The 13719-nt window shown below is 39.0% G+C and overlaps 1 protein-coding gene across 3 annotated transcripts in view; it reads right to left on the bottom strand.

Moving 5' to 3' along the window:
- Positions 1-13719, bottom strand: part of LOC136871677 (natterin-4) — an 87278-nt gene that overhangs the window by 40452 nt on the left and 33107 nt on the right. Inside the window, exons 1-2 of one of the 3 annotated variants that reach the window (XM_067145174.2) lie at positions 11256-11421; positions 3223-3294 (exon numbers count right to left, since the gene is read on the bottom strand). In XM_067145174.2, coding sequence (XP_067001275.2) covers positions 3223-3294; positions 11256-11259 — 76 coding nt within the window. In that variant the 5' untranslated portion in view covers positions 11260-11421. Of the gene's footprint in view, positions 1-3222; positions 3295-9621; positions 9739-11255; positions 11422-13719 lie in introns of those variants that run through there. The other 2 variants (XM_068227187.1, XM_068227186.1) reach the window with 2 other exon arrangements.

Genomic DNA, 13719 nt, shown 5'->3' with positions numbered 1-13719 from the left:
CTTATATTACATGTGATAAATATCAATTTTGATCCGTATTGATTATATTTAATTGAAATAATAAAAAAACAATAAGTTAACTTATTGTTATTATTTCAATAAGTATTGTATTGTATTGTATTGATTAGGTGGTCAAATTAATAAGTTGCTTGTGCCGGGAAGCACCACCGAGTTTATTCAAGATGGATGTAGAGAAGGACAAGGGTTGGACATACATACATAACCACGAAACCACTACATATACCCAGAATGCTCTATCGACCGATACCAGAAACTGATAGAAACTTCCTCCAAAGACAGCCAATTTACCATCAAAAGAGGTAGACATATCTCTCTTGTGTATTAATCATCCTAATGGAATGGTAACACATTTAGAAAGCAGAGAATTCAGGGTCAAGTCTTGAGGACAGTCATAATGCCAAATCTAAACCCAAACTGCAAATCACCAATGACTCTTTCACATTTTCTGCATACTTTTTTTTTTTTTAATGAGACTTTGAGAAATAGTTTCAAGGAATGGCTCGCGAGACTGATAAGCTAACGATCGTCCATATTCTTAGGTTCTTTTTAGACAAGGGAATGAAAGTTGATGAAAACCACTGGGGAAGGTAATAATATCATATATTTTGTGGAAAAACTTATGGAAGACAGTGATGCCTTTTTCATCAAGAAGCTTAACGAGTTCTGTCAGAATATCATTAGGGCCTACTGCTTCATTGGTTTTAGGAATGTTAATGGTTGTCTCAGTTTCTTCTTTCATGACAGGAGGTCCTGCTAAATTATCAATCCCAGCATTCTCAATAGTCTGTATCACATCTGAAAAAAAAAAATTTTCCAAGTTGTTGAACCGACACAGATAGGTCTCATGGTGATGATGGGATAGGAAAGGGTTAGGAGTGGGAAGGAAGTGGCCGTGGCCTTAATTAAGGTATAGTCCCAGCATTTGCCTGCTGTGAAAATGGGAAACATGGAAAACCATCTTCAGGGCTGTCGACAGTGGGGTTCGAACCTACTATATCCCGAATGCAAGCTCACAGGTGCGCGCTCTAACTGTAGAGCCCATCTGAGAAGATATTTCTAACATATTCTTCCCATATTTGTTTCTTACCGTAAACACTGAGAGCAATTTTATTTGACAGCTATCATGGAGATATTCTTTCTATATTATATTCCAGATGTTTCATTTAACTTATATAAATTGAAATCAGATATAAAACCTGCATACTTCCAACTTCTTCACATTCTTGTTGCAGTCGCTCATTTTTTGCTATTTTAATCTTAGATCTTACAAGGTTTTGAATATTACTGCCACTTTGATCTATCTGGACTCAATATGTTAATCCAACAATGAAAGAATTTAATCGGTCATCCTTATTTTACTGTTGATTTCCTTGCTCACCATACTTCTCGCATCAGATTGTGCAAGTTTTTCATATGCTACTCTCCACTGTAGAACTGTTTTCTTGTGTTTTATAAGTTTTATTTAGAGGGATGCAAACAGTAATATGTGATCAGATGGTACATTGGCTCCTGGTTAAGTGCATGATCTTGTGATTGAAATCCCAAAAGATTTGATTAATATACATTCTATTTGATTATGGACTATATTCCCTAGCTCATCTGCTGGAGATTTCCATGTGTATAGCCACCACAGTGGTTATTTGAACCAAGTATTGGTAATTTTCACGTCATTTTCAAGAAATAACTACCATTATAATTACACAATACATTTAACAGCCATTCAGTTAACAAAAAGAGGCATATATAAATTAATATTCAATCAACTTTATATTAGGACATACACAGTATTTTAACACATTGGATTCCGACTCGTTGGCTGAACGGTCAGCATACTGGCCTTCGATTCAGAGGGTCCCGGGTTCAATTCCCAACTGGGTTGGGGATTTTAACCTGCATTGGTTAATTCCAATGACCCGGGGGATGGGTGTTTGTGATATCTCCTACATCCCTGCAACACACACACCACACATAACACTATCCTCCACCACAATAACACGCAGTTACTTACACATGGCAGGTGCCGCCCACCCTCATCGGAGGGTCTGCCTTACAAGGGCTGCACTCGGCCAGAAATGGCCACACACAATTATTATTAACACATTGGAGACGCCGCACTTAGAATCATCAGGGGCATAATTTCACTGCTGCCGAAGGAGCTTGGATAATCCACGGACACATGTTTTCACAATGGCTAGAAATAGAAGCTGCCGTTTCAGCGAGCTGAGTTCACGAGAATATTGTTGGATGCTTCTAGTAAAAATAAAATATATTAGTTATGAGCGTAAGTCAAGAGTTCTTCTTTCAAGGCACTGATCACATAGCCGTGTTTTTACATAATCTATGGCTGTGTCATCGTTAACTCTCAGTTGTGAAGTACTTGTGTGTGGACAGGAAGAGAGCGTATTCGAAAGGCAGGCTTGTTTGTGTCATTTGGTATATCTAATTCAAGTGCACAAAATTCTTAAGGAAGATTTGGGATCGGAAATCGAGGACAAGGATGACAGTTGCACACCAAGTGAACATGACCATAGTGACGCTTCAATCAAGTGAACTTAGTTAATGAAATAATTTTAAATTGGTGTCACGTGAGTTCTGTAATATTCACTTCCTAAAAATTTGGGTTGTTTCCTGTGTACAAATGACAACCTGCAGCAACTTGACACAAGCCCGCCATCAACGAACGGCGGGAAAGCAAATTACTAGTTGTAAACAAGCATATCCGTGCCAACCGACCAGCTTGGTTCCACTCTGTATATTTAATCAGTATGTTATAGTAGGTGTGTCCTCAATATTTGTCCAATTTTGAAGTATAATCCTGACAGACATCCGGAGCTGCATCAGATATTTCTTTTGTTTGTAGAATTTATCTTTGTAAAGTTATATAAAATACATTTCTATATTATGATACTTAAAACTCATTTTTAAGTAGAGGAAAGTGTGACAGTTTTAATTACTCCAAAATTTTGTACAATCATTACTTTCCATAGCCTTGAAAAAAATCTTTAAAAACCTTTAAAATCCTGCAATTTCTGGAGAGTAGCACATATAAATATGGCTGTTTCCAATGTGATAATATATCACAGGAAATAGAAAAGTGACCATTTCTAACAATGAGGAAGTTTGAATAAACACCTACACACAGAAGAAGGAAGAAAATTGTTACTACAATACGATTTCCTGTAATGGTGAGTTCTAGCATACCTTGAGAAGACCATGCAATCTCTGATGCAATCATATTGTTGCTAGGGAGATTCCATCCTGGTGGTGGTTGTGCTGAAAAATAAAAATGCCCATACTTCAGTAACGTCCGAATCCTATGACTTATCTGAATGTAGAAAAATAAATCACTACCAATCTCAAAGTAACTTTGGAGGTAGTAGCACAATACACAATATTCTGATAACCAGAAAAATTACAACAAAGTAAAAGCATTAAGTAAGTTTATTCACTTTTTGTAATGGGACATCAATGATCTCAAGATCTCATGTAATTTCCAGACACCAAAAAAACGATCAGCTCAAGTTTTTAAGACCCTAATTACAAGCATGACCAAAAGGAAGGAGCACATCAGCGTAGAGATTTCTCGGCTAATTACTATATGGACGTTTATCTACACTTTGCCAATAAAAGTGTAACAAGTTGAAATGACAATCTCAACAAACTTTTTAAAAAATGGGGGGCCCAGGGGCTTTCATCTTGGGAGCGTGAGTTAGTGACCACGGGTTTACTAGTCGAGTCTGTCCTTACATCCACTTCTGTCAGCTCCTCGCTTTAACATTTCCTACCTGACCTCCCTTGGTCAGCTCTTTCTCTTCCGACCCCGACAGTATTAGGTTTTCAAGGTCTAGAGTCTTTCATTTTCACGCCCTTCATGCCCTCTCTCTTTTGCCAATACCTTCAATTTTCGAAGTGTCAGACGTCTTCCATGCCTTTGCTGGCAGGACCTAGTGTTTACAGTGCACTATGTCTTCTGGTATAGGCTAGAGCAATTTTGTTACTTTCATAGATCTGTCACTGTCTTATCCTTGGCTTTCACAATATGAAAGTGACTGAGGTATGAGCGATGCTAGTAATGCTAATCCTTAAGCAGCCAGTCCCTGCTATGAATGGTGTGAAAATGTTGCTCATAGAGTCTGTTGGTGTATGCATTTCAGTGGTCCTGGCAGACTGATATGTAATAGCAACTTTGGCTCGGTGAGGAAAGCAACGGTAAACTACCTCACTCCTCATTTCCCTAATACACCTCTTCTGTGATGCCTAGGCCACCTGTGACAGCTGATTGCAGAGCTGTTGAGGATCCCACCAGCGTTAGCGCTGACGGACTGAACATACATACAGACCTCTTCCGCGTTCACCTCTGATTACTGTAAGTAGAGGATGGTGCCCACAGTTGTACCTTCTTTTAAAACAACAACAACAACAACAACATAATAATAATAATAATAATAATAATAATAATAATAACAACAACAACAACAACAACAACAACAACAACAACAACAATAATAATAATAATAATAATAATAATAATAATAATAATAATAATGTTATCTGCTTTATTAACTCTTTTTTTTCCCCCTAATTTTTTGGAGATGCTCAGGTGCCGAAATTTAGTCCCACATGAATTATTTATGTGCCAGTAAATCTACCCACACAAAGCTGACTTATTTGAACACTTTCAAATACTACTAGACTGGGCCAGGATCAAACCCTTTTAAAACGATCGCCACCACCGCCACTCACTACAAATTAACTTAAAATGCTGCTCATCATTTTTATAACATAGTAGAACGATGTAAGTTTAATGGCAAAGGTGTACTGTACTGTACAAATGTATACTGAAGAGTGAGGTAAGAAATATTTTACAGTATTATGGAAGACTAAAGCAGTGGACAAGGTATACAAAGTTTGATGCTGATTCTTCTGCACAAGAATTCACTCATATATCCTAGGAAATGTATCTTTATTCAATTATCTAATGAAGTGTCACTTCAGTCATGCGGATAACAATTTCTGAAGCCCATGAATGGTTTAAAATAAACCCTATAATAGTACTTGCAAATATCATGCAATACCAATACCACACACTCAGCGCTAAAACAGGCGACAGCTACAACTAGCACTCTTAAGCAGTTTCAGCTGATGCAACCATTTGTTGCTCAGAAGAATGACCTGCTGCTCATGAGTTTTTTAACATATGTTTTTAATTTTTTTATTATGAGCTGTAAAGCTGGGGAAGTGTGTTTGGTATATTTTCGCAAGGAAAATCAATGACAGCATTGAAGTGTATCGTATTCAACTTTCCACGAGATAAAGAAATGTACCTAAGTAGGCTAATGATGTCCGATTAGAAATAATTTCAGCAGTTTTTGTGCATAAGCTTTGATTATCTATTGTTATAACCTTGTTTTCCAATCGCACAGTTCTGTTCAGTGGGTTTGTTTAAACTGAAGGGAATATTTAAACACTTTGAAGAACTATGGTCCTGAAAAATTGAAAAAGATAAAATTTGTGCCACAAATTTTCAGCCACTAGATTTTAGAATAATCTGAATTTAACTTCTCTTTGATTTCTCTGAACTTCTCTGACAGGGAACATTCATTCATTCATTCATTCATTCATGTGTCGAAATCAAATAACACTTTGCCAGTAAGCAGCAACAGTTACTGTACGACTTTATTATTTTCAGTATTCTGAACACTTCTCCTTCATCAAGGGTCAGACCAGCATGTGATCTGGCTCTTGTGAGTTACCACAGTCTCAGAGTTCATCATTGTTGTTACTGAGCATGTTCCACTTCCTCAGGTTGATCTTGCAGCATGAAACTTCCATCCTCAGCCTGTTCAACGATTTTCAAATTCCAGGTGGCAAGCTGTGACATGGTGTAATTTTCTCTGAGCAAGGTATCTTCACGCAATGACATACTAAAATTTCTAACAGGGACATGGGGGTTCACCCCACCATTCTCAGAACTTCAGCCTTTTGATTGTACTTCTTGGGTGTTGAATACATACCAGTTTGGCTTTCTTCTTCACATTCTAAAGAGGTCAATATATAGCTTTGAATAAGACTTCCAGGATTGTGTCTGGTATTGGAATTTCTCCACCTCCTATCCGAAGAATAGCAGCCATGGCATCTGGAAGAAAAAGCAAGAAACTAACTCGGGACATCCACTTTTTGACCATCAACCAGTCCAACATAAACTAAAGTCCTGAAGCAGCTTTTGACAGGAGTACCAGCCCTCAAAGAGGCACAAGAAGCTGCCCGTGTGAACATACGGAAGCAGAAGTCAAGTAGTCAGTATTTCTCTGTCAGAGAAAATTACACCATGTCACAGCTTGCCACCTGGAATTTGAAAATCGTTGAACAGGCTGTGGATGGAAGTTCCATGCTGCAAGACCAACCTGAGGAAGTGGAACATGCTCAGTAACAACAACGATGAACTCTCAGACTGTGGTATCTCACAAGAGCCAGATCACTTGCTGATCTGACCCTTGATGAAGGACAAGTGTTCAGAATACTGAAAATAATAAAGCTGTACAGCAACTGTTGCTACTTACTGGCAAAGTGTTATTTGATTTTGACACACACTCGAGCATCTCTTCTCCTTACTCCCAAGTCTTCCTAGCCCGAAGTTTGCAACATTTTCGTAACACTACTCCTTCGTCAGAAATCATCTAGAACAAATCGTGTTGCTTTCCTTTGGATCTCTTCCAGTTCCCATATCAAGTATTCCTGGTATGGGTCCCATACACTGGAACAATCCTCAAATTAGGGGGTCTTACCAGACTTAAAGGCTCTCCCTCCTTTACATCCTTACTACAAACCCCAAATACTCTCATAACTATGTAAAGAGATCTGTAACCTTTTTTTAACAACCTCAGTAATATGATTACCCCAATGAAGATCATTCCTTATATTAACATCTAGCTACTTAGGCTATGTCCGCACCAGAGGTGGCTTGCTTAGCGCCTAGATGGTGGAGATTTGCTAGGGTGATTCATCCAGGCGAACGAACTCCCAAGAACGAATGGAAGTGGCCGCACCAAATGCTCGGCTTGGCTTTGCTCCGTGGGTAGTCGCTAAGCGACTATCCTAGTGAACGAACTGGGCTGTTTATCCAAGCTTCTATACAGGTAGAAATGTGAACTTGTTTTTGTACTTGACGTACCTTTTATGTGGCTTTTGTTCACTTTTAGCTGAACTAATGCGCATTTTCTCTTTAAATGAAAAAGTATGTAATAAAAACAAAAGGATACCTTGGTCTTTTACTAACCTCAAAGTGACAATGAGTCATTTTTTGGGTGATACGCATTTCCTATAGTTGGTGTTCTGCTTTTGCAGTGTTTCTTGAATTTCAGTAAACAGAATATGAAACATTTCTGTAGTCATTTGTAAATATTGATAAAATGTGTCCGGATGATTTTGTAACTGTTTGTAGAGAAGATTAAACGACCCATTCACAGACCTACGCTCATTTACTTCATGTACCCAACAAGAAGAAGAATGCAAGTAGAACAGTTTGTGCTTCACACTAGAATTCTGAATAAGAAGTAATTTTCTTCCTAACTTCAACAGGGACATTTTAAGTCATCCTCGTCTTGAGAGCAACTAACACAGCTCCTATCTACACACCTATCTAGGCAGCTACCCATGCAGGCCACCTCCAGTGCAGACGTAGCCTTACATGGTTCCCTATGAGGTAGGTCACTATCACACCATCAATACAGTAATTAAAACTGAGAGGACTTGTCCTCTTGATGAAGCTTACAACTAGACTTTTCATCCCGTTTACCATCTGTCCATCTCACAATATTGTCCAAATCCCCTGCAGTCGCTCACAATCCTGCAACTCATTTAGTACCCTATACAGTATAACATCATCCGCAAATAGCCTTTGATTCCAGTCATATAATTTATTACTATTATTATTCTGCTTTTGTGGCTTTACTGGACCACTTCAGTCAATCATTTTCTGGTCATCATCTTCAGTAAGTTTCTTTTTGAATTGCCCAGTATCTTTTCATTAGTTCTGATTTTTTCTGTCGTTCCTCATCTGTAAATATCTTTTCATGGTATGTTGTTTGTCTATTTCTAGTTTAAAACATTTGATGTTTATCAGTATCTCTAAATTTTCTGTTTTGTTTTAAATCATCCAGTGTTATTTTTAGTTCTTCCATATCCTCTCTAATTTCTTTAATACATTTTACTTGTTACTTCAGATTCCAGAGTTTCTCTATAACTTTTCTAGGTAATCTGGTTTCTGGTGTCCTCATAATGTGACAAAAAGAAGATCCTCTTCTTCTGTATAATATCTGTGATGGGCTCCAGTTCTTACTCATATCATATATTATCGGCACACTTTATCTTGGTGCATTTGTGTACGGAGTGAGGAGTAAGGAGGGAGCTGTTCCGGTTGGGCTGCCAACTGAATGAAAATGAAATCTGAATTGAATCGAGAATATGATTGATCAATATGAAGTTTCTAAACCGTTATTATTTTAAGCCAATAACTGTGTCACATACACATTATATAACATTTCTCGATGAGAATCTTGTTCCTATAATGAATTCTATCATTTGCCTTTACTGTGTAAACAACAACAGTACGGTACTAGTACATAAAGTGTACGCCAGATGTCTCGCAACGATGCTTAAGCGATTCATAGTTTGTGTTTCAAAGGTTGCCAGTACGAATCTCGAAGATTGCCGAGGTCGACCGATTCAGCACTAGGGTGTAAATGCACCAAGATAAAGTGTGCCGATAATACAGAGGCCTATATATAAGAAAACAAAATGTCCAGAGGTACCAACCTTTGAAGTGGGTTATTAGCAATCCCCCCCACCCCCTCAGAAAATGGTGTTAAACCCAAAGCATGCTTCTCTCCTCTTGACAATGACACCCCGTTTGCACATCTCGACAGTAATCTGTTCTTAATTATATCACATTACACAGTAAAATTTGCACATGGCCTGTTAGTTCTGTGATAAAAATCCTTTATAGCTTGTTCTGCATCCAGCAACTCGTCATTGTCAGATATGCGATATTACTCGCACAACGATGAGCAGCTTTTCAGTGTAGGTTTTCTTGAAGCATCTTCCCCCCTGCCCCCCTGTGATGACATTTTCCTCTTCCTAATCATATGCTATTCCAGTGTAGATGTGCTTAATGCAAGCTTGAAAAGTCTAATTTTTCCTATCAACACTGAAAACTGCTTCTGTGGGAGAGTTACTATCAGGTTGCTGCAAATACTACATTACTTAAGGTTTTATAGTCGAGAAGAACAGAGTAGAGCTCCTTCATTCACAATTAATTTCACAACACTCATGGGTGGCAATAGGAAGTGATCTTTTATAAATTTAAAAGATCACTTTTATAAATTTAAAAGATCACTTCCTTTGGCTACCCACAAGTGTTGTGAAAGTATATATGCCAACTCCCAAGCACTAAAACCACGAAGGTTGAACAGTAATGCTGAAAAGAATGTAAAAAATTTTCATATAAAATTATTTTTTTGATAATAATGTATTTTTCCGTAATAATTTCTCCTTTGGCCGTAATGCCATAATAATGACGTGAAATCCATAATAATTACTTACGGACAATCCATAATAGTTGGCACCTCTGAAGGTCCAAAAAAATACTATCCTGTGGGACCCCTCCTCTTAAACATTATAGGACCAGATAACACTTCACCTACTCGATTCTCCAAGTTCTATTTTCTAGAAAATTAGCCATCCATTCAATCACTCTTTTGTCTAGTCCAATAGCCCTTATTTTTGTCAGTAATCTTCCACGATATCCCATGGATAGGTCAATAGCAATACTGTCCATTTAGCCTCCTATATCTAAAATATCCATCATATCTTCCTGAAGCCAACCCTATTGTGTGTTTCTGCAGTGGATGGTAGTGTGATGAGTTGATGTATCTCTATGTATAACTTGGAAAATAGCCAAATAAAATGGTATAACTTCTTTTTTAATGCATCTCTCATTATATTTAGGGGTGTTTTTAAAAATAATTTATTATTTATAAGGCTTTCCACATACTTCTAAAAGGGATCATGAAACTTTGTTTCTTGTATGGCTTCTTCAATCATCAGATTTATAAGATTTAAGGCAGTCCTCCATTTAAAATACAATATTACTATGAGATGCCCTTCTAATGGTTTATATGAGTTCTATTACAATTTTGCAAATCATCTTAGCAGTTTGTAAGCTTGTTCAAGTAAAGATGCCTTAAACCACAATGAAGTTCCAAGAGCAGGTGGGTTAGTGGAGGAGGGTGGCTAATACTAGCAGTTTTGTAGTTTCCAACATGCCATAAAACTAATCTTCCACTACTTGCAGCACATCCTGGTGGGGCCACAGGTGCAAACTATGTCGCACTTGTGGATTCGGCCTGTTTCATGGCTGGGCGCCCTTCCTGGTGCCTACCTTATGTGGAGGGATGTATTCATAATTGTGCATTTCTGAGGTGGTTGTTGGTGTGGTGTGTTAAGGGTATATGAACAGAGAATCTGCTCTCTTCACAGACAAGTCACTTATCCCTTAGGTCCGCAGACAGTTATGAAAAGGTTGGCAAGACATCAGGAGAATGATTTTTGCCTTTGGGATACCTAAATGGAGCGCCCTCTGTCAGTGAAGGCATGCCTTACAAGCTGATAGTAACAGAGTGGAAACTGAGATTGTTAAGAAAATGGAATTAGACCCACTGTGATCCACTGGCTTAAGGATTTTCAGCTTAACTGACTGACCATATATCCGGCACACAATTCGTTAATGCCAAGTAAATAACTACGACAGTCTACATCAAATTTGGAAATTATAATTTATAAGTGACCACCCTGGAAGGAACCGTTTCAAGATATCCTCAGTGGCGACTTTTCTTAAATGGTAAAGGCACCGAAAATGAACTCTTCAACGTACCAATAAATGTACTAACATAGGTCTTTCTCGTTTAAGAACCTGCAACAGGCAAACCGCTGTACTCGAAACTTTGTGCCAAAAAGTGAGCACCTAACCTATATTTCTACGGGCTTTATATCCTACTGTAGTTTCGTTTCTTTATCAAAATAGTACACAAGTTGTTTTCTGTTATTCAATACACCCGACCAAGTTTCGAAAATACTGGTGAATGGATGCCATGACTATTTTTAGTTAAAGTAAACAACTGTGCCTAGGCATCGGAACTACTCTTAATTCATGACAAATATAATGAAAAGAACTTTACCCATTTCTTCCAAATAGCAAGACCTTGGTTAACTATTACTGCTTTCTCCTAGGGAGCCCAAGACGCGCCTTTTAGTATTCAATAAATTCACTAAGGAACTCCAATACAGCAAAAGAATACAAATACGGAAACCCTACGAAGCGGAACTGTCCTTCGGTAACCAGCTGACGGCCAAAGATTGTTCTGTTCGTGAAGTTGATTTGGGCTCGTTATTTCACCCAGACACAATACTGTATTATATTTGTACTAGTTCTACACGCGCACACAATTTCAATACAGTAGTACACCAATGCAGTTTACAATGTTTTCTGAGTACGAAGTACTTGAAGATTGAGGGAAGTAGACCATGCAGCGGACTCATAAAATGGGTTCAAAGCATTTGAAGTAGTTCAGGAAAAGACGTATCACCCATACAACTGAGAGTGAGGAAATACGTATACAAGACTAGGAGATATAGGAAAAGCACAGGGACACAAGGTATACTAATCTTCACGCTAGAGTGGCCGTCTCAGCGACTTCTACAAAACATACACACCGGGCCAACATATAAGGGATAAGCAGGAGAGGGCAGTGGAACGACGGAGGGGTGGATATATGTGAGAGTGTAGGACTTTGGACAGATGGAAAGAAATATCTGAGCAACGTATATGGGGGATGTAGAGAGCGCAAAGTGTCAGTGAAATCTTCGAGCATACAAATAGAGTGAAATCGTAAACAAAGGATGAAGAGGGGCGACAGTGTGTTGATATCCAGGGGGGTGTATTCCGGCTTCCCGCGCATTTGGTGGCAAACGAGTCAAGACTAACGTGACGTCACTGGGAAGATACAGTGAGCTTTGAACTCGCCACTCGCTTTGAAGTCTTGGTTGTATTGAGTTTGTGGGTGATAAATAGTAAAGTATATGTTATAAAATCTAACTTGCCGGTGTAAACACTTCGTTTCTCATTTAACAGGCGATTGGTTGCTTTAGTGTTCTACGTATTTAAGTAAAATGAGTAAAAATAGAACTAACTGTGCCGTTGCTCTGTGTAAAAATATTGGTTGCAAAACTGAGGTCATAGTTTACCATCGATTCTCAAAGAATGAGGCACTCCAAAATACATAGGTAGCTCGGTGCAAGCGAATGGAGAAGATAAATATCGATAATGCAAGAATATGTTCAGAACATTTTCTTTCGGATGATTTTGAACGAGACTTGAAAAATGAATTACTGGGTCTCCCAATACGGAAGATATAGAAATCGGACGCTGTTCCATCCCAGAAAATACCGAATTGGCATGGAAATAAAACTGAGGTCCGCCTCTGTGGTGTAGTGGTTAGCGTGATTAACTACCAGCCGGAGGTCCGGGTTCGATTCCCGGCTCTGCCACGAAATTTGAAAAGTGGTACGAGGAATAGGACGGGGTCCATTCAGCCTCGGGAGGTCAACTGAGTAGAGGTGTGTACCATTCTCACCTCAGCCATCCTCGAAGTGGTTTTCCGTGGTTTCCAACTTCTCCTTCAGGCAAATGCCGGGATGGTACTTAACATAAGGCCACGACCGCTTCCTTCCCGTTTCCTTGCCTGTCCCTTCCAATCTTCTGATCCTCCCTCCATAAGGCCCCTGTTCAGCATAGCAGGTGAGGCCGCCTGGGCGAGGTACTGGTCATTCTCCCCAGTTGTATCCCCCGACCCAGAGTCTGAAGCTCCAGGACACTGCCCTTGAGGCGATAGAGGTGGGATCCCTCGCTGAGTCCAAGGGAAAAACCAAACCAGGAGGGTATGGGATTAAAAAGAAGAAGAAGAATGAAACTGAGGCTAGTGCAGTAAGTCATATTCACTTTCCTTAATCTCGGCTTTTATTTTGATGTTTTTAAATTTAAAATTACATTCAGACTTGAAATGCTTGTTATTAATAGTAACATATATCGGGCGAGTTGGCCGTGCGGTTGAGGGCCGCGCAGCTGTGCGCTTGCATCCGGGAGATAGTGGGTTCGAATCCCACTGTCGACAGCCGTGAAGATGGTTTTCCTTCCCACTCCTAGCCCTTTCCTATTCCACCGTCGCCATAAGACCTATCTGTGTCGGTGCGACGTAAAGCCAATTGTAGAAAAAAGTACCATACTAAGAAACCACAATACCTTTCTTTTCTGTTTAGGTTATAACGGAGAACACCGCGGTGACATGAGATCAGTTAGGAAAAGGGCCGTAACAGTATTAGACTCCTTATCTCCGAAGAAACTGAAACTAGACCAGGCAACCAACACAAAACGCGCTCCTGATCCAGATATATTAATGAAAGACCAGAAATTAAATATATTCTACACAAACATCATTAATAAAGAAGCTGTCTCCTTCCGTTCCAGAAAGGGTTTTTTATATCCATAACTCCCTTATTGGACTCTTTGGAGATGTGAAAGGCATTAGGGCAAAGTACATTTTGACTTCCAGACTGAATCAGACTGTCTGGAAAATTATTTTTCTA

Source organism: Anabrus simplex, chromosome 4 (genome assembly GCF_040414725.1).
Source record: "Anabrus simplex isolate iqAnaSimp1 chromosome 4, ASM4041472v1, whole genome shotgun sequence".
Lineage (NCBI taxonomy): Eukaryota > Metazoa > Arthropoda > Insecta > Orthoptera > Tettigoniidae > Anabrus > Anabrus simplex.
This window is presented reverse-complemented; position numbering and strand designations above follow the sequence as displayed.